The 22,209-nt window shown below is 24.1% G+C and overlaps 3 protein-coding genes across 9 annotated transcripts; 2 read left to right on the top strand and 1 right to left on the bottom strand.

The window, feature by feature from the left end:
- The first annotated feature begins 27 nt into the window (after window positions 1-27).
- Window positions 28-7,175, top strand: LOC141533680 (protein Loquacious-like). Of its 7 annotated transcripts, XM_074252684.1 has the most exons (8): window positions 36-282; window positions 1,384-1,461; window positions 1,553-1,770; window positions 1,954-2,092; window positions 2,816-3,128; window positions 3,448-3,597; window positions 3,812-3,923; window positions 6,571-7,162. In XM_074252684.1, exons 3-8 carry the CDS (start codon window positions 1,566-1,568, stop codon window positions 6,705-6,707), a joined length of 1,056 nt encoding a protein of 351 aa, XP_074108785.1. In that variant the 5' UTR covers window positions 36-282; window positions 1,384-1,461; window positions 1,553-1,565; the 3' UTR covers window positions 6,708-7,162. The 7 variants fall into 7 exon arrangements, with proteins under 7 accessions (XP_074108790.1, XP_074108785.1, XP_074108788.1 ...); XM_074252689.1 differs by lacking the exon at window positions 3,448-3,597 and having other exon boundaries at window positions 28-282; window positions 1,969-2,092; window positions 6,571-7,175; XM_074252687.1 differs by lacking the exon at window positions 1,553-1,770 and having other exon boundaries at window positions 39-282; window positions 1,969-2,092; window positions 6,571-7,159.
- On the bottom strand, window positions 4,216-5,629 carry Mthfs (methenyltetrahydrofolate synthetase). The gene is made up of 4 exons (XM_074252693.1): window positions 5,329-5,629; window positions 4,974-5,232; window positions 4,792-4,839; window positions 4,216-4,410 (listed from the first exon to the last, which is right to left on the bottom strand). Exons 1-4 carry the CDS (start codon window positions 5,458-5,460, stop codon window positions 4,232-4,234), a joined length of 618 nt encoding a protein of 205 aa, XP_074108794.1. The 5' UTR covers window positions 5,461-5,629; the 3' UTR covers window positions 4,216-4,231.
- Window positions 7,176-15,523: 8,348 nt separating the features above from the next.
- On the top strand, window positions 15,524-19,132 carry Cpr97ea (cuticular protein 97Ea). The gene is made up of 2 exons (XM_074252690.1): window positions 15,524-15,685; window positions 18,215-19,132. Exons 1-2 carry the CDS (start codon window positions 15,668-15,670, stop codon window positions 19,070-19,072), a joined length of 876 nt encoding a protein of 291 aa, XP_074108791.1. The 5' UTR covers window positions 15,524-15,667; the 3' UTR covers window positions 19,073-19,132.
- Window positions 19,133-22,209: the final 3,077 nt, after the last annotated feature.

The raw sequence follows: 22,209 nt of genomic DNA, 5'->3' as shown, positions 1-22,209 counted from the left end.
TGAGTATAGTTAAACCAAATCACAATTACAGCTACACATGTCAAAGTCCTACACATATACACAATTCATATATAACGTGACGTAGCATATGAAAAGCTCCAGAAGGTCCAGAACCAGCGAAAGGATTCCCGTGTAGGAAAGAACAAAATCCAATTTTTCTGTCGTTAAACGGATCAAGCTTTTTGTGAGATTTGGATCAATCACAAAAAGCAGGATTCGCTTTTCGTATAGGAATTGGCTCACGGGAAATAAATCAATTGTTAATTATTTATAATAATAATCGTAAGTGTTTAAATATTTTTTATTCGCAATCCGTTTCTAGTTCACCGGGCTCTCTAATGTCTCATGTACTCAGGCACTTACCAGTAACCCTATAAATGTCTGAAAAAAAAAAAAAAAAAAAAAAAAAAAAAAAAAAAAATTATTTTATTTTCCTTATTTTAAAAAAAATTTTTTTTTAATTTCTACATTTTATTAAAATGTCTCAATAAATTTATTTTATTTTTTTTTACTCATAAATTTGCGAATTAATTATTCGTAAATTGTCAGAGCAAATCGATGGCACAAATAAAGTGATTAATTTTATGTCACACAAATTTATTTGATTTTTTGCAAATAAAATTTTTAACATTAAAAAATAAAAAAATAAATTTTTTTTTTTTTTTTTAAATTGAGTAAAAAAAATAATTGAGACACCTGACAATTTTGAAAAATTTCTTAACTAGGTAATTATAACAAAAAAAAGTTATTTAAAAAATTTCATGATTAGAAACTAAAAATTAATTAAAATTTTTTATAAATAATTTTCTAGATGATACTGTATTCAGCAGACAACAATTTAAAAATTTTTGTCTTTACTAAATAAAAACCAAAAAAATATTTTTAAAAAATTACACATAGTTTTTCAATATTTTTAAAATTTAATTAAATAATTTATTTTATTAAATAAAAACCAAAAAAATGTTTTTTCCAATTTTCTAATGTCAAATTTTTCTAAGATATTTTATAAAAAAAATTTATAAAAATTGTCCGATGTCTGCTCTATAAATTTTCACAAAACAAAAGTTAGCCAACGTTTTTAATTTTTTTCTATTTATTAAATTATGACTAAAAAATGTTTGTAAAAAAATGCACTTATAGTTTTTCAATATTTTTACATGTAAAATTTTTTTTTTATTACTTTGTAATAATTTTTTCAATAAAAAAAATTCTAAAAATTTTTAAACATCGGCTAACTTAATTTCCACTTTTTCTAGACTTAATTTACAATTAAAAAAAAAAATTATTAAATTTTCAAGTGTTAATTTTAATGTCATTAAAAAAAAAAAAAAAATAAGTAGAATGGTAAAAAAAAAATGATTAATTAAAATGAAATATTTTTAGGAAAAATGGAAGACATGCGACATGGTCAACAAGTTGGTAACATCGTGATTGGAGTTGCTGGTGGTCCAGTTGGTCCAGGTAATGTTGTTGTTGTTGGTGGTGGTGGTGGCGGTGGTGGTGTTGGACCTGTATTAAATCATTCATCAAATAATTCTCATCGTCGAGGTAGAGCAAGAATTACCATGCATGCATTGATGTCTGAAGCTTTGCCATTATACGAAGCAGCAAGATTAGAAATTAAATCATTACCATCCAAGACACCAGTGTCTGTACTTCAAGAATTGCTATCACGACGTGGTACAACTCCAAAATACGAGCTGGTACAGATTGAAGGAGCTGTTCATGAACCGACATTTCGTTATCGGGTAACCGTTGCTGATGTCGTTGGTTCGTATACTAAAGTTATGCTTGTAAATATTTTGTTATCCCGATCGGAGTAAATGTTGTTTTTTTATGAGAAATTTTTTTGGCAAAAAACAATATTTTTTGTTTATTATTTCTGTGACTTGGGTATGAATTATACTGCTTGTAATTTTATTTTATGCATGAACAATTAAATTATTGAAGTAGATCCAATTGTTTCAGCTATGGGGACCGGCAGGTCCAAAAAAGATGCTAAACACACTGCGGCTAAAGCTGTATTAGATAAATTAATCGGGGTTAATTCAGGTGATGCCGCTGCTGATCCGCAAATTAATAACATTAACGAGTAAGTTTATTTATTTATTACCTACCATTATTTTTAAATAAATTTTATAAATTGTCTTTTTTATCAGGATAGCAATTTTTATGACACTTGGGACAGTTAATTTTTTTTAGCAAATTTTCGTGAAGATAATTGTACTTTTTTAATAAGATGTCTGCTAAAAAATTTATTAAACATTTTTTTATTTTTATTAAGGAGGTATTTTAGTCCAGAAGCACAAATTTAAGGTGTTTTTTCGAGTGCTATAAATAAAAAACAAAAAATATTTTTACTGTCCATTTTTTTAACAGGCGTTTATTAATGTTTTGAGAATACAAAAAAAAAATTAAAAAAGTCAAAAAATACAAAACTGAAAAAGTTATATGATGTTGATGTTGATGATTGTACTAATTAAGAAAAAGTGGAAAAAAAAATTTTTTTTTGCTAAATTACGGTTGTCCGAAAAAATGGTACATTTTTTTTTTCAATTTTTTTGGACCTTTCTGAATTTTTTAAAAATAGTAAAAATTTTTATTTTGTTATAATAATAGTTAGTGCGATAAATTTTTTTTTTTTTTTTTTCATTAATAGGTACTTTGATATATTTTTACAATTAATAAAAAATCTAAATAAATTTAAATTACATTTTTTTTTTTTAAATAATTCTCCAAAAAAATTTTATGAAAAGAATAAAATCACTTTTAATGTTTATACTTTTTAAAAAAATTTTCTTCTTTGTTTTTTTAGCTTGCAAAATGCGCAGCCAGATGCAGAGGGTAATTACGGCGAAGAAAAAATTATAAACAATCCAATCGGATCACTCCAGGAAATGTGTATGTCACGTCACTGGCCACCACCGAAATACACAATGGAAGGTGAAACAGGCCTTCCTCACGAGCGTCAGTTTACAATCGTGTGTGCTATGCTAAAATACAGACAAGTTGGCCAGGGTAAAAGTAAGAAACTCGCAAAACGTCAAGCTGCTCACAAAATGTGGCAGGCCTTGCGTGATACCACTGATCCAGTAGCCAACCCTGGATGTGGTCTTGATGACTATGAGGTGAATAAATTTGAACTATAATTATTTAATTTTATTAAAATTATTTTTATTAAAAATATAAAGTAAGTAGTAGATTATTAAATTATATCGACGAGTAAAATGTGAAAATATGTGACAAGTGAAGTGGAGGTGATGATTTAAATTCTATGTAATAATTAATCATAAAAAAATTTCATCCTCCAAAATCTATAACGGAATGTCTTTAATTAATTTTTTAAATTATTTTTTTGATATCGTTTCTCCACTTCATTTATTTTAATTTTAAAAAATATTATTAACAAATAATTAATATGTAAAATAAAAAACTTGTCCGTTATAGATTGTCGAGAGGAATATTAACTTGGCTGCACGCTATACAACACTAAAAGATAGCAAAATTTCTACACTCACCACTCCTCACAGTCATAAAGTTTCGCAATTTCATAAGAACCTCAAGTCTTCCACCGGAGTTAAATTATCAGAGTTACAGGTTTGAATATTAATTTTTATTATTTAATTTCAATGCCAAGACAGTATAGCCGAATGGCAAAGTATACGTAGGGAAGAAGAGGGTCAATTGAACCAAAAAAAGTTTAGTAATTTTTTACTATAATTTTTAAAAAAAAATTATCGAAATAAAAAATTCAACTGTAATATAAGTAATAAATAATTTACAAATAAATAATTTTATATTTCGTTTTCAGAATACATGTCTTAATGATGGAGTAATTAATTTGGTTCAGTTCTTACAAGAAATAGCATCTGAACAATTATTTGAAGTAACTTATGTTGATATTGAAGAAAAATCAATCAGCGGTAAGTTTAAAAAGCTTTATTATTTATTTATTTATTTATTTATTTATTTATTCAATTTCTATGCCAAGGCAAATAGCCGAATGGCAAAAATGTACATATAAGTTTTATAATAAAGTACACGTGTATCAATATTGAATATAAAAGACTGGTTCAAGTTTAAGAAACTTTATAATTAGAAATTATTTTAACAATATAGATATAAAACTCAGTGTCATACTAATGATGAGAAAGAGAATAATTGAGGAAAAAAAAATATTTATAAATACATTTAATCATAGTAATAATAATAATATTATTTTTAATGATGCTTATGTTGAATTTTCTGATATCACCATGTCGAGAGGTATATCTTTATCAGTAGTAGGAATGTCGTGTTTTATTTGTTCATTGAAAGCCACAGCTATTAAATAAGGTTTTCTTTCTTGAAACTTGATGCAATTTTCAATATATTTATCATAGTATCCCATGCCGTGGCCTAATCTTTTTCCTGGAAATTTGTAAATAAATTTAAATTCACACGATGTCGGTACGGGCTTTGAAAATTGAGAGAATAATAATAATAATTTTTTTTTTTTGTAATATATAAATATTATTGAAGCCAAAAAAAAAAGCTTGCTGAAAATTTTATTTAAAAAAAATCTTATATCAACTTTTTTTTAGAATTTAGTTTTACTACACAGAAATTTGTTAAATTTGTGACAATTAATTTTTTTTTTAGAAATTTAAATTATATTAGAAATAATAATAAAATTTTTGATGGTATAAAAAAATATAAAAATATTTTTAAGAATAATTAAAATTATTATGAATGGCACAAAATTACTCTTATATAGAATTATTAAAAATTTTTTTTTCAATGACAACTTACCAGTTCTAGTAAATGCAACGCCTGGTAAAATTATTAAATCCAGTCCACCTTTACAGAAAAAAATAAATAAATAAATTTAATTTTAAATAAAAATAATAATAATCAATATAAAAAATTTATTTAAACCAAAAATTCTCAAAGAATTTTTGTCTTTATAAATTACAACTTTAAAATTATTGTACCTGTTTTTAAAGCATCTTCTCGTGTAGTATCATCAGTAGCAGGTTGTTTAATATTCCATTTGGTAAGGGGCAATTTATCATAATCGTCCATCGAATATAACTTGACCATCATCATACTTTTACTTTCATACTTAGGTACAAACACCTGTTTGTTTATTTTGAATAAATGCTCCAAAATTGGTATTGTATTTATTTCATTGTCAGTGCTCAAGTATATTGATACTCTTTTACTTGATTCGAACTCTGGTAAACCAATTAACTGTAAAATATAAGTAAATATATATAAACATATTTAACCTCCAAACATATGCTAAGATAGTTTATCAAAAAATTACAAGAAATTTTAATAATTTACCTTGTTATAAACAGCATTAGATTGTCGCGTTTTATCTTCATTACTTATTCTGTTGATTACATCTTGCACTTCATTACGGAGAGCGCGTTTTGCTAATTTTATTCCATCCATTGCTACTTTACTTATGCTCATGATTCTTTGATCTTGTTTTTATTTTTATGGCATAGTTATCGTTTGATCCATGACATTCAGTATCGATTGAAAGTAAAAATTTAATATGTTATTTTATCGTTATCTTAATCTACAATTGCAATCAATACATCAAAATTTATTATAATTAATTTAATTAGAAAACTTTTATATTACAAATTTTGATTTAAAATTTCAATGGTTTATTTTTTTTCAACTATTGCTTGTCTTTTTCTAGAGTTAATTATTTTTGTACTTTATTAATTTAATTAATATAAAAAATTTTCTCATGATACATTTGTATTGATACAATTCGATCGAATTTACAAGTTGCTAATTTATTTTAAAAGCAATCCTTGCTGAGAAGATGCAGGAGACTTTGGTAAAAATGGGACACTTTTTTTTTTTTTTTTTTTTTTTTTTTTTTTTTAAATTAAATAAATTGTTCACAGCAATTAAAATTAGATGAGAAAGTTGATCACATTTAACAGCACAAAAAATGTTGTATTATTATTATTATTATTATTATTATTATTATTATTATTATTTTTAATGATTTTGTTTTTGAGTTGTGTGAAATAAAATTAAGTAAAAAAAATTTTTTGCAAACTTCAAATCTGGGCAAAATTTTATTTTTTTTTTTTTTTTAATTAAAATTGTGGATTAAATAAAATAGAAATTTTTTCATAAATTAAAAAAAAAAATTAAATAATTTTTGTGCAAATTTAATAAAATAATAGATTTTTTTTCTTTAATTAAAAAAGTGGTTACTCAATATAATTAACAAATAATAATTTTATAAAAATAAAAAAATTTCTATTGTATAAAATTTGAGAAAATTTTAACATTTATAATTAACACAAGCTACTAAAGTGTGTGTTTAAAAAAAAATTTTTACATTTATATTTTTCTTTTTTTTTTTTATTTTTTAAATTACTTAAATTTATATTTTCTTTGCAAATGCTGTGTATTGTATAAAATCGTTATTACTAAACATTTCACACATAAAAATGTAATCACATTATTGTAAATTGCTGAGGGTGTTTCTTTACAAAAAACTAAATAAATATTTAAAAATTTTTAAATAAATAACATGAATTATTTTTTTTCCAGGTAAATGCCAGTGCCTTGTGCAATTATCAACTTTGCCAGTCGCAGTATGTTATGGTAGCGGTATTATCAGCAAAGATGCTCAAGCAGCCGCAGCCCAGAATGCCCTTGAGTACCTTAAGATAATGACAAAAAAGTGAGCCAGCGTAATATAAGTGATTTAATATAACAGTAAATTTATTTAAATTAAAATAAACTTATCATAATTGGATCCTGAAGCTCTAACTGCTCTTTATTTCCGGTCGTAAGGAAGCGATATTAAATAGCTTTTTAATTGGAGTTAATAATTATAAACTTAATATTTATTCAGTAATCTGAATAATATAGTGATGTTCGATGAATTTTTTTTTTTTTTTTTTTTTTTCCATAGAAATGCAGGTATAGAATTTATATAGATCATGTAGTTACATATTATTCATATTACTTGGTGTGACAACTTGAATTTTTAACAAACTACTGGCTTTGAATTTGCAATAGTTTCATTTTTTTATTTTTTAATCGATATAATTAATTAATAGATTATATCATGCTTATATATATATAACACTAAACAATTTAAATAAAAAATACTAGATGTTAATCATTAAAAAAAAAAAATCTAGTCATTTCTTCAGTAGCAGACAGTGCAGAAAAATTAAAAAAATATTTTAAAATTGAAATATTGTAAATTTTATGAAAAAAATTTAATTTTTGACTAAAATTTGCTGATTAAAAATCTAAATAATTACACTAATTTAATATGTAATTGTTGACATGTGTCCGCTTTTTTTTCACTTATATTAATAATGAATAATTAATATAAAAAAAAATCATGAAATAAATACAAGTGTATTTAAAAAAAAATTTTTTAACAATTACAATATAAATCTAGTGTTTTAAATTATTAGAAAAAAAAATTATAGAATTTATGAAAAAATAAAAAAAAACATACTCCGCAACTTACGATCGTGAAAAATAATGATTACGCTGACTCATAATAGACATTGATATTTTTTTTTAATTCAAATTATTTATAAATATATCTATTAAAAAATGTAATTTAGGAAAAAGTAATTTAAAAAAATTACTCTGCATTAAATTACAATTTTTTTTTCGTATAGAATATTTATAATATTTATAAAATAAAATATCAATATCTATGAAAATAAATTAAACTGCCAGTCCGTATTTTCCAATGCATTTTTCAATAAATTTAATTCCAAATAATTGTTTGTAATTTGAGTATAATTGTTTTACAATTATAAATTATTGTCATTAATATTTTTTTTAAGAAATTTGTATGCGGTGGAATTTATTTCAATTCTAGATCCAATTTGAAATAAATTTCATCCATCAATTAAATATATATATGTCCGGAAAAATTGTAATTATAATTAATTTAAATTAAGATGTAAATTAAAATGATATATTTTTTTTATTTAATTTATTTTAGGCACGTTAAAATTAACTATTAACTAGAAAGTAATAGACGAATTTTTAAACCTTTTAATATATTTAATTAAATATTTTTCATTTTATTTATTACGATTTAAATATAAAAATATAAGAAAAAATTTTTTGTATATTAAAAAACGTCATAAAAAAAAAAAACATACAACATCCTAATTAAAGTTAATTATAAAAAAAAATTTACGCCTGATTAGAGCAATAATTGTAATGATTTAAATTTAAATTAAATTTCACACTTGTACTTTTTTTTTTGAATAATTATTCAAAATTAAAATACAAAAAAAAATATATTTAAAGCACTAATATTGATTTAGTATGAAAATATGTAAATAATTAAAAAATTATGAATATATATCCCAGGTTTCAGCGACTACTCTATTCTTAATTTAAGAATATGATATTTATACTTGTAGTTGTAAACAATATATTTATTTATAATTTATAATTATCATAAATTATTATTATTATTTAAGATTTTTGTTAAAATGTTTTTGAAAGTCACTTAAAAACTTTTTTACTAAAAACTGACTTTAAAAACTTCTTAATTAATTACAAACTACATAATAAACATTGTAATTTATTTAAATATTGATATTGATATTGAAGTTAATTTTTCAATCATCAAATATCAATTTGATGTTTAATTTTTTTTTTTTTTTTTTTTTTTTTGTGTACACTGTTAAAAATTTTGAGGCAAAGTGAAGATCCATCTAATAATATTAAGATATTGAAAATTGTTTAAGAAATAATGAGTGTATTAATGAATTGTACTTTATAAATTTCAATAAGTTAATATACATAAAAAATTGAAGCTTTATTAATATCTTATTATTTTTATAGAATTCTTAAAGAAGACCTTGTATCTCGTGAACTATTGACATTTTTAAAGATATAAGCTCATTTCGAGATTGCACTCATCAAGACTTTTCATTTGAGTACCCACATCAATTTTTCATATATTTATATATATTATATATATGTATATATGAAAAATATATCAAAAATGCAAGTGGGTACTCAAATGAAAGCTCTTGATGAGTGTAACATCGGGATGAGCTTATATCTTCAAAAATGTCAATAATTAAGAAATGACCTTGTATCTTGTGAAATATTGACATTTTTAAAGATATAAGCTCACTCTGACATTACACTCACTGAGACCTTTTATTTGAGTAACCACATCAATTTTTCATATATTTTATATATTTATATATATTATATATATGTATATATGAAAAATATATAAAAAATGCATGTGGGTACTCAAATGAAAGCTCTTGATAAGTGTAACATGAGGATGAGCTTATATTTTTAAAAATGTCAATCCTTAATATAAAATTGCGATAAAATGTATGTTGCATTAATTTATTCGAGATGTGATTGGTCGAATATATCACAAGTATGAAAATATATGCAAACTCTATATTTAGGCGCACGCAAATTCAAATTCTAGTAATTTATAAAAATTACATTGAAAAAAAAAATTTTTCTTATCAATAAAAATTTCTTAGTTTAAAAATTTTTCAAAATCAAAAAAATTAAATTATTTTCTTGATTCAGTTTTATTTTTTTTTCTACATAGAATTTTTTTTTCTAAATTTTTTTTAATTCATTTATTTTTAGTGAATTGATATAAAGTTTTTTTTAATGATTAATGTAATTAATTATTTTATTAATAATATAATTTAAAGAAAAGAAAAAGTATAACAATTAATGACGGAACAACGAGAGTTATTAGGAAATTCAAATAGCTTTCCTTTGTACTTGACAGTTCTATAAATGAAATTACATGGAATCTTTGATTTTATGTAACTTTCTTTCATTGTAAATTATAGCAGAGCATACCCGCTAATTGTCTAGCCCCTTGTATATTTTATTAACAAAACTATCCCAACGTAATTGATTGTTTTATTGATATTTAATTAACTTCCGTGCAAATAGTCCGTTGCAATCAATAGAGTTATTATTTTATTAGTAAATTATTCAATTTCCAATTAATTAATAAAAATTTTATTCTTTTAAATTAACTACCCACACTTGCAATTTAAATTATAATTATTATTAATTATTATGTATAAATAATAACTACTCTTGTAATTATAAACTTTTATTTTAATTATTATACGCAAAGATAAAAAAATTCTTAACATAATGCGTACAATTTTCAAGGTATCGGTCGAGGCAGTATTATAATTTTTATTAATTGTTATTTATTATTCAATTACTCTCAAACTCAGGTTTTTTATTTTTGTTACTAATACATAATAAAGAAAAATTATTAGTTTATAAATAATACAAAATATATATATAATTAATATTCCTGTGAATTATGTAAAAAAAAAATTTCTTTTTTTTCTGCAGTACTTTCTTTCAGTTTTAATATTAATTTATGCTATACACTGATTAAATAATATGAAGTTTGTTTAACTTATATGATCCATAGCAATGTGTGGTTTCCTATATGTAAAGAAAAATTGGATTTTCACAAATATCATATACATAAAAAAACTCATGTGAGTATCTAAATAAATGATATGAATGAGTGTAATATCGGAAAAAGCTTATATCTTTAAAAATGTCAATATTTAAGACATTACGGGTTATTTTGTGAACTAACGATATTTTTAAAGATATAAGCTCATTGTGAGATTGTACTTTTCGAGACCTTTCATTTGAGTACCCACATGAGTTTTTTTATATATTTTATATATATATCAAAAATATATCAAATATCATATATACAATATATATATATATATATATATATATATATATATATATATATATATATATATATATATATATATATATATATATATATATATATATATATATATATATAAAAATGCATGTGGGTACTCAAATGAAAGGTCTCGATGAGTGTAATATCAAGATGAGCTTATATTTTTAAAAATGTTAATAATTAAGAAATTACACATTATTTTGTCAACTAATGATGTTTTTAAAGATATAAGCTCATTCTTACATTATACTCATTGAGACCTTTCATTTGAGTACCCACATCAATTTTTCATATATTTTATATTTTTATATATATTATATATATGTATGTATGAAAAATATATCAAAAATGTATGTGGGTACTCAAATGAAAGGTCTTGATAAGTGTAACATCAAGATGAGCTTATATCTTTAAAAATGTCAATAGTTAAGAAATTACACATTATTTTGTCAACTAATGATGTTTTTAAAGATATAAGCTCATCCTGACATTGTCCTTATTAAGACCTTTCATTTGAGTACCCACATGAATTTTTCGTATATTTTATATATATCACAAATATATCAAATATCATATATACAAAATATATATGAAAAATGCATGTGTGTACTCAAATGAAAGCTCTTGATGAGTGTAACATCAGGATAAGCTTATATCTTTGAAAAGATAATTATAATGATTAAATTACCAATTTTAAGATTCTTCAATCAAAAGATCACCTTTACACGAAGAGAATCTTGTGAAAATAATACACTCCTTTCAAGTAATTTATCTTGAAATTATCTATTTTTTTTTTTTCTTCACAGTGTCCTTGGGCTATCAGATAGAGTTTTGAACTTCCTGATACCCTAACTGGAGATAACTATATTGATATTAATATTAATATTAGCATAAATGATATTCTATATCAGAAGACGATAATAATAAAAATGTGATCAAGGATTGTAGTATTAGATGTCGTTTTGTCAGATCCACTTTGTTACCTTGATGATTTATATAATATGAACTGGAATATTTATATCTATTTCATATACAATTAACATTTCCGTTATATTTTACTTTCTCTGTAGCGAGTATGTGTTGCCGCAGACACTTATCGGCTCGCGTTGATGTAAGTACTTTTTAAAATTTAGATTGTCGAGGGATTATATTGATTCAACCATTATTTGCGTCGGTAATTATTTCAGTAAATTGCTGAGACACGCGTATGTTTTATCCAGAAGATATTGATGCTACACATGCAACAAATTTGAATAAATAGAGAATAAAAATTTTTTTTTTCAATCGTGTGAATTCGAGATCTACATTCTTGGGTGTGGCTGCGCATGATTTCGTCAAATATTCCGTAATAAATTTGATATAGATCATTCAGAGATTGATTTTACTAAGCGATTTTACTAATTAATGATAAGTAATAGATAGAAAAAGATGATAAATTTGGTTTCTATGAATATTATTTTGAAATCTGAATGTAAATATTGAAATATTGTACTCCCGCCCACTAGTAATTTTACCAGGAAATAGTATTATATGCTTTTAAAAAAGTAATAAGTGAAAATTGCGGCTAAACTAAGACATGATTGACAGGAGTAAGGAAAAATTTAACCATGCGATCAGATTTTTGAATAATTAAAAAATGACTTTGTATCTTCCCATGTAAAAAAAAATTGTTCTAATAGAATCATAAGCTTAAGATCCTAAACGTGACACAATTTAGGACATTTTTATGACAAATTTATGACACCAAACCGAAATGAAATTTCGATTTTAGAAAAATATTGTCGCAGTATTTTATTTGTCAAATTGATAATTTTTGAACTCGATCCTTTTTGATTTGGCTGAAAAATTTTTGTCATTTCTTACACTGCCAAAAAATGTTTTTACGATTTTTAAAAATTTTTTTACTCAACTCAAAAAAGAATTAATTTAAAAATAATCTGCTTTTTATTTCTTTTTCTTACTTTTTAGAATCGATGACAATTTTTTTGACAAAAACCACTTTTAATAATTATCAAAATTATAAATGATTTATTATTAACTGGTTTTATAAAAAATTTTAGGTGGTCCATTTTGCCCCCAAAATTTTGTGTCTTTCTAAATTTTAAGGGGTCCACTTTTTCCCCAAAATTTTGAGTCCTTTAAAATTTTAGGGGGGCCCATTTTGCCCCCAGTGGCCCATTTTGCCCCCTTCCCCTCATGTGAGTACTCAAATGAATCGTCTCGATAAGTGTAATATCGAGATGAGCTTATATCTTCAAAAATATTGTTAGTTGACAAGATACAATGTATATTCTTAATTTTTGACATTTTTAAAAATATATGATGTTTTAGATCAAAGGTAGAAAATATAATGAATGTTAGAAAATAATAAAATTTATTAATCCCTGACTTATTTTAAATAGAATTTGTCTATTACTAATATTAATAATAAAAAATTGATATTTTAGGGAAAGATTCATTAATTTTCCACGATTGAGTCGTACGTGCAATGCAGAGTTTTAATACATTGCGAGTAAATTCGATAGACGGATTAATAAATTAATAAGTCGCAAGTACAAAATAAAGTAATATGTGAATGTGAAAGCGTAAAAATTATAGACCTGTAAAGTCAGCAGTTTCCAGCAGCAATGAACCTGGAGATATTGTGGTGGCTTGGCCGTGCACCGTGCGTAAGTTTTCAAGTTACAAGTTCGTAGATAAATGTGCATCCACGTTAGAAGTTTAAATTATATGCAAGATTTGTATTGGCAGTAATAGAAGTACATTACCCGAGAAAATAAGTGTTATTATTTATGTTAAAGGAAATTAAAATTTTTCTGTTTTTTTTTTTTTTATTTTTAAAAAATTTTTTTTATTCAATTAAAAATCTTTCTTGTATTTGTATGCTTTGTTATAGTTATTAATTAATACATACATCAATTTAACATCGAGTTATTTATTATAAAATCATATATTCTAGAATGATAAAATTTTACAACTTTCGGAAGCATTTTTTTTTAACTTTCCGCTATTTGCTGAAATAATTAAAAAAAAAATTTTTTTTTTAAATTTACTTCGACTAAAAAAATAATTAAAATTTTTTTTGTCGAGAATTTTTTTAAAACTCAATTTAACATAAAGGAAAATAATAATTATAATTTGTAATAAATAAATTAAAAAATTTTATATTAGATACACTGAGAGAAAAGTGTAAAATGTAAAGTTACCTTAATTTTCACGTTATAATTATAAAATAAGCCATTCGACAGCCGAAATGGATGTAGATTTCATACTTCAAGTGTTGGTTGCAAAATATAATTTTATCCGACCGTGAAGTCGAGATTCCTTGTGGTCATATAAAAATTTACAATGGTTTAATAATAATTATTAATAGTATAAAGTAACGTTAAAAATAGATTTATTGCATAATTTACGGTATCTGCTATCATTTTCATCGAGATTTATTATGCTATTTAAATAATAATTATAAAGAACAACCACAAAAAGTAAGTATAAAAAAATTTATGAAATTTTTATAATTAATAATAATTAATGACAAAATTTTTTTATGTAGTTAAAAATTCATAAGATGATTTTTTTTATAATGATCATTTAGTTATGAAACAATAATAAAATAAAAAATGTAATGTAAAAATATAAAACTGCCGTAATAATTAAAATAATAATGCCACAAAAATTAAGGGACATAAAAAAAATTCGAAATTTTTCAAAAATCACCATTATGAGCAATTTTTAGATTTTTATTCATTTCTTCAATGAAAAAAAAAATTTTTTCTCAAAAATCTTTATTTTTTCAATCAAAGAAATTAATTTTTCAAGAAATTTGAAAAAAAAAATTCAATTTAAAAAAAAAAAAGTATGGAATTAATCTCGATTAAATAATTTTGACAATAGCACGCAAAATATCTTGATTATGTTAACTAACAAGGGGATAATACAAAGTAAAGAATTTTTCGTCATTGCGTCAAAAAATTTTGTGTTAAAAATTTTAATGTGAAATATTTAACACTTTTTTGTGTTGATTTAACAGAAAAAATATCAAATTTACACATAAAAGTGTTAAAAATTTAACACAAATTTTTTTGACGCAGACACAAAATTTTTTACTGTGTAATAAAAATAGTTGCAAAAAAATTTTTTCAATTGTAAAACACACTCTGATGCTTTGCATCTTAATTTCTGTCTTATTTAAAATTATCTAGCAATAATTTTAAGTAAGTAAGACAACCAACGATTTATGTATGCAAAGTATCTCAGAAGACTGTAAGTTAAAAAAAAAGCAATAACGAGAAGTAATTAAATGTTTAGTTACAGTAACGAGTAACGAGTAATGAGTAATAAGTAATAAGTAACAAAACAGTAGGTGAAAGTAGGAGAAATTACGGGCAAATGCATAACAGATAGATAATCCATTGAAGGTAAAATCTAACAAACACGCCAAGAGCCAAGTAAGAGAGGTTCCGCGTGTGCTGGCAGTCCAAGTCGCCCAGTCTTGAGGCCTGAGTGCCTACACAAGGTTCCGCAATGTTATCCGCAATGCTAAGGTGGCTAGAAGTGTAATATTGAGTATGACCAAGTCCAATAGATAGTGAAAGTTCCTTGGTCGCTATTTGCTGCACTATCCAGCAAATTGTTGTCGGACAGTGGCTTGCCCGGCTGGGAGGAGCTGAGGGGCCCGTTCGGGGCCTAAGGGGTCTGTAGGGGGATTAGACGGGGTCCACTAAGGTATATCAAGGCCTCGATTCAAGCTCCGACTTCTATTCTAATCTCGCTGTCCACTAACACAATTATCAATTGCACGATTTTTACAAAAAATTAAGTAATTTAAAGTTTTATTTTTTTTTTTTTTCGACTCTTACATCTGTAATTACTTTTTATCTGAATGGTCGTATAAGAAACAAGATCATCATGAGCGCTTTTACTTTGGTACGTATCAGTGAGAATTATTTTAGTTCCCAGATGTGCTTCTTGTGATAAAGTGGGCATGTGTGATAGGAATTTACCTATTGTTATTGTTACATTTAGTTGTGAATTATCCTCGATGTTTTTTATGGATTTATATTTAATTGATAAATTATGTTACTGTTGATTATTTCATTTTGTTGCGTAATCTTTCATTTTTACGGGTAGGATATACATTATTAATAAATTTAGATGAAAGGAAAATATTATTTTTGTTTCCGGTCTAACTGTAATTATTGAGTTTCACTATTTCGTTTTTAAATTTTATTATTTTATTATTGTAATTATTGATGGGCTAAGTTGGTCAATTATATTTTTTTTATTAGTATCTTTTGGTAAAAAAATAGGCAAAATTATTTTTTTATTTAAAAATTTTATTTTTAATTGAAATTTTAGTAAAAAATACGCAAAATTATTTTTTAATTTAAAAATTTTTTTTTTTTTTACTAAAATTTCAATTAAAAATAAAATTTTTAAATTAAAAAATAATTTTGCCTTTTTTTTACCTAAAAATTTTATTTTTAATTGAAATTTTAGTAAAAAATACGCAAAATTATTTTTTTTAATTTTTAATTGAAATTTTAATAAAAAAAAAATTCTGTGAATTTTTTTTAATTTCTTCATATTTTTTTTGGTGATAATTATTTTATTTTTTAAATAAAAAATTGAAAAAACAAAAAAAAATTACAATTTATTTTATTATCCATAAAAAACAATTGAAAAAAAAAGTTAGTTATGATTTATGACAGTAAAAAATTTTAAAATTACTCAAATTTAAAAATATGTTTTACATACCGGAATTAACAAGTGCAATTTTATATATTTATATTTATAGTGTTTGTCTGGTGATGAAAATAATTACAATAACCGGAAAAATTTGTTTATTTTACGTTATTTTAAAAGCAACTAAAAATTTTAGTTTTCAAGATTATCAACCACTGACAGTTAATTCACGTCAAAAGTTGTGAATAATAAAGTACAGTGATTATAAAATTTGTTATAAATTTTAGAGCGACTTTTATTAATTTATTATCACGCATGACAACATAAATTATATTTTTTTCATAAACTTGTCGACTTATTATATTTAATTGCACAATACCTAATTGAAGTGGTACTGATAATAAATTACCAAATGAAAAAAAAATGTTTGATTAAAAATTATCTATTAACTTTGAATTTAAGAAAATTTTAAATAATTTATATAAATTTTTAAAATATTTAATTTTAATCAGAATCAAAAATTACACATTTAAAATTTAATTGTCGTAAAATTTAATACTTAGAGTTTTGTCTTATAAGACAGTTCACAAAAAATATCGAATCGATTTTTTTTTTTTTTTTTTTTTTTTTTTTATCAGATTTGCGTATTTCGCCAACGGTATCATTTTACTATTGCAATTTTCCCTTTTTATATTTATAGCTATCCGCAAGCGAATGTTATATAAAATTTAATCACTCGTGAAATAACCTGTTAACAATTTTATTTCTACTTAGATTTTTATAATCTCATTTTTATTCGGATTTTATATAAATTTACGCTTTTATTAGAGCAAGTTTCATGATTTTCTTGTTCAATATTTTATTTTGTTTTTTTTTAAGTAAATTTTTTTAATTCAAGAACTAATTCTAAAATAAAAAAAAAAAAATTCCCGATAAAAGTAAAAATAATAAATATAATTTTTTTGAATAAGTATAGATTATTCTGTAATTATTATTGTTGTTGTCACAATGTGACTGCAGTGAATTGTGAACTATAACTAAATAAAATTTTCCTTCTTTAAATAATGACTTTTGTTAAATTGCACTGTATTTTCTTAAATATTGACATTTTTAAAGATATAAGCTCATCCCTTTGTTATACTCATCAAGAGCTTTCATTTGAGTACTCACATGCATTTTTTATATATTTTTCATATATATATAATATATATAAATATATAAAATATATAAAAAATTGATGTGGGTACTCAAATGAAAGGTCTCGATGAGTATAACATCGAAATGAGCTTAAATCTTTAAAAACATCATTTGTTGACAAGATACAGTGTCATTTCTTAATGATAAATATCAAAAATCAAAGATCATTACATTCAAATAAAACAAATAATTTTTTTATCTTTTCTAAAAAATAAATTTTTTTTTTTTTTTTTTTTTATAAAAAGTATCTTATGTTACTTGTAATACCTCACTGATAGAAGAATTTCTCAGTATTTAAGAATATTGCTTTGTATTTAAGAAATCATTTCTTAGTATTTAAAAAATATTTCTTAGTATTTAAATCCAGCAGATTATGGACGGTGTGGCTTAAATTGCCATAACTTTTTTAAAAATTGATTTATCGGGACGTTTTTTTTTTCAAAATTTTTTAAATTAAATGTTCTTTTTTAGAAAAAATAAAAAAAAAATTATTCAAACCTTTCTTCATCGTTATTTTTAAAATTTTCCAAAAAAACTCCGATTTTTTAATTATTTATCTTTTTATATTTCCAGGTGATATTAGGCCTATTAATGACGACATGTCACAGCCAATATCAGCAGCCACAACTTGGATCAAATAACTACGAAGATTACGAGAATGACTACAATAGAAGACAAGAAGAGGCACCTCAGCGAAATTACGCGAATGCGCCGGCCCCACGAGAAGGAAAAGCAATAGCAGCGAAGCCAACGCCGCCCGTAGCAATTCTGAAGCAAATAAACCGACACAATGAGGATGGCTCTTACACTTACGGGTTCGAAGGAGCCGATGGTTCCTTTAAAATCGAAACAAAGCTTGCCAACGGAGAAGTCAAGGGCAAATACGGTTTCGTCGACGATACGGGCATGACACGCGTAGTTGAATACGGAGCCAACCAATACGGATTCCAGCCCGCTGGAGAAGGCATCACTGTCGCTCCACCGACGCTGGTTGATGAGACTACTGACAAAAACCAACAGCCGATAGATTATGACTACCCTCAAGGACCAGCGAACCTCAAGCAGCAAGAAGTACAAAGGCCAGCTCCTCCTCCACCACCCCCACAGCCCAGACCTCAACGGCCGCAATATCAACCCCCTGAAGGATACGCTGCCCAGCCAAAGACTCCGATATTCACCCCAGCAGCGCAATCGCAATTTTCTCAGCAGTTTGATTACGCAGAGCGGCCTCCTGTCTCTCAGGCCCTCAATCAAGGACCTGTTCAGTTTAACCCTGCTCCTGCTCGAGAGGCACAACCCTCTAGTCTGGCTCGCAATGTTCAACGTGCGGCTCACAATGCGGGAGTTCTCGATCAATTAGCCAAGGAGTATGCTCTTCCTCAGGATGCTGCTGCGCCGTTACATGACATTAGTTTTGGATATTATAAATAATTATTTTATTATGTATTGTATATGAAAATGTATGAGTTTGATGATGTTAGAAAAAATAAACAAAATACAGGGTACAAGTGATGTTTTATATATTTTTTTTTTTTTAATAATTAAGGTACCGGCGGGTAATAAGACCTACACGGAAAAAAGTAAACTGTAATATTCACTCGGATTCCGGTTAGTTTTTATAGTTTCAAACAGTAATGCGGACATCGGGGTGGCAAAAATGTAAATATTACAGTACTTAATGTAGAAAGTATAAAAGCCACAATTTATAATTTAATATCCAAAATAAGTTAATTAGTAGTTGTCACTATAGTAAATAACGACTGTTTTATTTTTAAAAATTACAGTTTCAAACAGTAAAAAATTGCCATTTCAATATATAGTCTATATTATGAAGAGAAGGGGGTCTCACTCTGGGAGAATTTAATATTTCAAACAGTAAAAATTATACTTTTAAAATATACATTTTACCAGTCTAAGCAAGTCAATAATTACAGTTTGATTTTTAGCGTTACTTTGTAAATATTGACGTTACTTGTATTAGAAATTTACTAACTTTATTCTATACTTTTTACATATCATAACATCATTTTTTAGGTACAAAATGATAAATATTAAAGTCTGAATTGTTAATTATTATACTTAAACATTTTAGACACTTACATGGCGAATATTACTGTTTGAAATAGTATTTTCTTCCATGTAAAGAGTAAATTGTAAGGTTTAAATTGTAAATATTACAATGTGAATAGTAAAATCATGTGATTTTACTGTTTGAAGTGGTAATTTTTAGCAGTTGATCATTACTTATTATAAATCGACTGTTATTTATTACAGTTTACTTTTTTCCGTGTATTTTAAAAGTGATATTATTAAAATTTTCACTATAAACAAACACAAAATTAAATTTTTTAAAAAACCTTGCGAATAGGTCTTATTTTACTACGGTAGGGTAATAAGGCCTGCGGTTTATACATACTGGAAATAGATAGATAGGTAAAAAATTTTATTCGACTTTAGAACATAATCCCCTTCAGAGCCATCCATATTAAAGTTACATTGGTTTACATAAATCTTCATTTGTATATAATATAATATATTATATAACTCAGTACAAAATAACTTAATTAATTAAAGATTTATAATTAAGTTCAATTTTAAATAATGTTAATGAAATCCATATAAATTATTTAATATCAACAATAATTTCATTTAAAATCTTAATAATTCAACAACAAAAAAGAATATTTAAATGAGATCAAATATGAAATTGCAATTGTTAATTGTCACGTTCAAAAAAGTAATTGAAGCAAGCATTTTTAAATTCATAGTTATATAGAAATAGTTATACTATATTTGATAAAATTGGGATTAGAGATCAATCATCACTTAAATTCAGCAACAATATTTTTTAAGACGTTGATAAAAATTAGAACAATGATTTTAAATTATTAAATATAAAATTATAAAAAATGTTTACAATTTACTCAAATCGTTTTTTAGGAATTCTTTTGCGCTACTTTACCATATAACGAACAATAAAATATAGAAGACAAAGAACGTTGTGTCGAGACTCTATAAACCTGTAGCGACATTTTTATGCTAGACGCTTCTACTAGAGAAGTTTTTAGTGTTAATAATGGGAGCTTTTACCTTAACATTAATTTTTTGTCACAATGCCTCCTTTTTTTAAATAATTTTTTTTTTTTCAGTGCGCAGTTTATTGACTACATTTTTATTTTTTTTTAAATGCCCTTGATCTTAAAGAATCATTTATTTACTTTGATTGATCTATATTTTTAATTCAACGAGAACACATTTAACGAAATCTGTCAGTAATTCCATTTCACACACCCAAAAATAAGTGAAGTAATAATTATGCAATATACTTAAATTTAATTAAAAAAAAAAAGAATAGTTTCAAATAATGCCTTAAAAAACTATGTTATATTATAATTGAACTAATAAAATAATTTTACTTTTATTTTCAAAGCAAAATTTGAAAAACTTGTTAATAACTGTGACTATAAAAAAAAAAAATAATAATAATAATAATAATAATAATAATCTTCTATTTCAAAAACGTACACTTATTAAATAAATAAATGAATATATTGAAATGCTTATTAATTAACTGAACTAATTTTAATAACTCGTCTTAGAAATCATTAATTAATGTAGAGCAAATACATCTATCTCGTTAATTCCTTTAGAAAATATTCACATAAAAGAGAGTGGAGCATGACGAGATATCAACAAATTTGTAATAGTTGGGTAGAAATTTTTAAGGAATGCTAATATAGTTATGAAACATAAATTCTCCTCCTTTTAATTATCCATCTTATTAATGAATATTAAAAATATGAAAATTGGAGAAAAATAATTTTTTTTTCTCTTAGAAATTTAAATCGAGTTCTCTACAAGTGAAAAATTTTTTTTATTGAAACTCGGTATTTTTCAGGACTAGCAACAAATTGTTCTTCTGAACAATTATTTTAATTTTTATCTTTAGAAGTAAAATAAAAAATTGAGTAACTAAATAAGAATAAAAATGAAAAAAAAAAAAAAAAAAAAAAAAAAGTGAATTTTTTCGATATAAATAAAAGTATTTATTATACAAATACAAATTTACTGTAGTACTTTATCACATCTACTGCGATAAGAAATTATGTTGAATTATTTAAGTTAGTCATTTCGAACTAAATTACGGACCAATTAATTTTAATTAACCATATTTAGAATCAAATGACTATTATTAGGTAAGATTAACTATCTTTTTAAAAGTGAATGAATATTTTAATAATCAAAAATTGACAAATTGTATTTGAATAAGAAATTAGTAGTTTTTATGATTTAAACATTGAAAAATAATAAAAAGCCATTCGGCAGCCGATATGGAAGTAGATTACATACTTCAATAAAAATAATTAGTTTAAACGTGATTAATCAATTAAAAGTTGTAAAATTTCAGTAATTTCGAGAAAAAAAAATTAATGCAACAGGAAATTTCATAAAAAGATAGCAGATTAAAATTTTTGTTTGACATATATAACAGAATATGAAAATTAAGCTTATTTAAAGAGCTGTCGGGTACATTTTACAGAAATTTAATACAATTTCGCATTCAGAAG

This window comes from Cotesia typhae, unplaced genomic scaffold (genome assembly GCF_013202065.1).
Source record: "Cotesia typhae breed Kobodo isofemale line unplaced genomic scaffold, CoteBio_Ctyphae scaffold_121, whole genome shotgun sequence".
NCBI classification, from domain to species: Eukaryota; Metazoa; Arthropoda; class Insecta; order Hymenoptera; family Braconidae; genus Cotesia; species Cotesia typhae.
The sequence above is the reverse complement of the archived record's forward strand: the minus strand, read 5'-3'. Positions and strand labels throughout refer to the sequence as shown.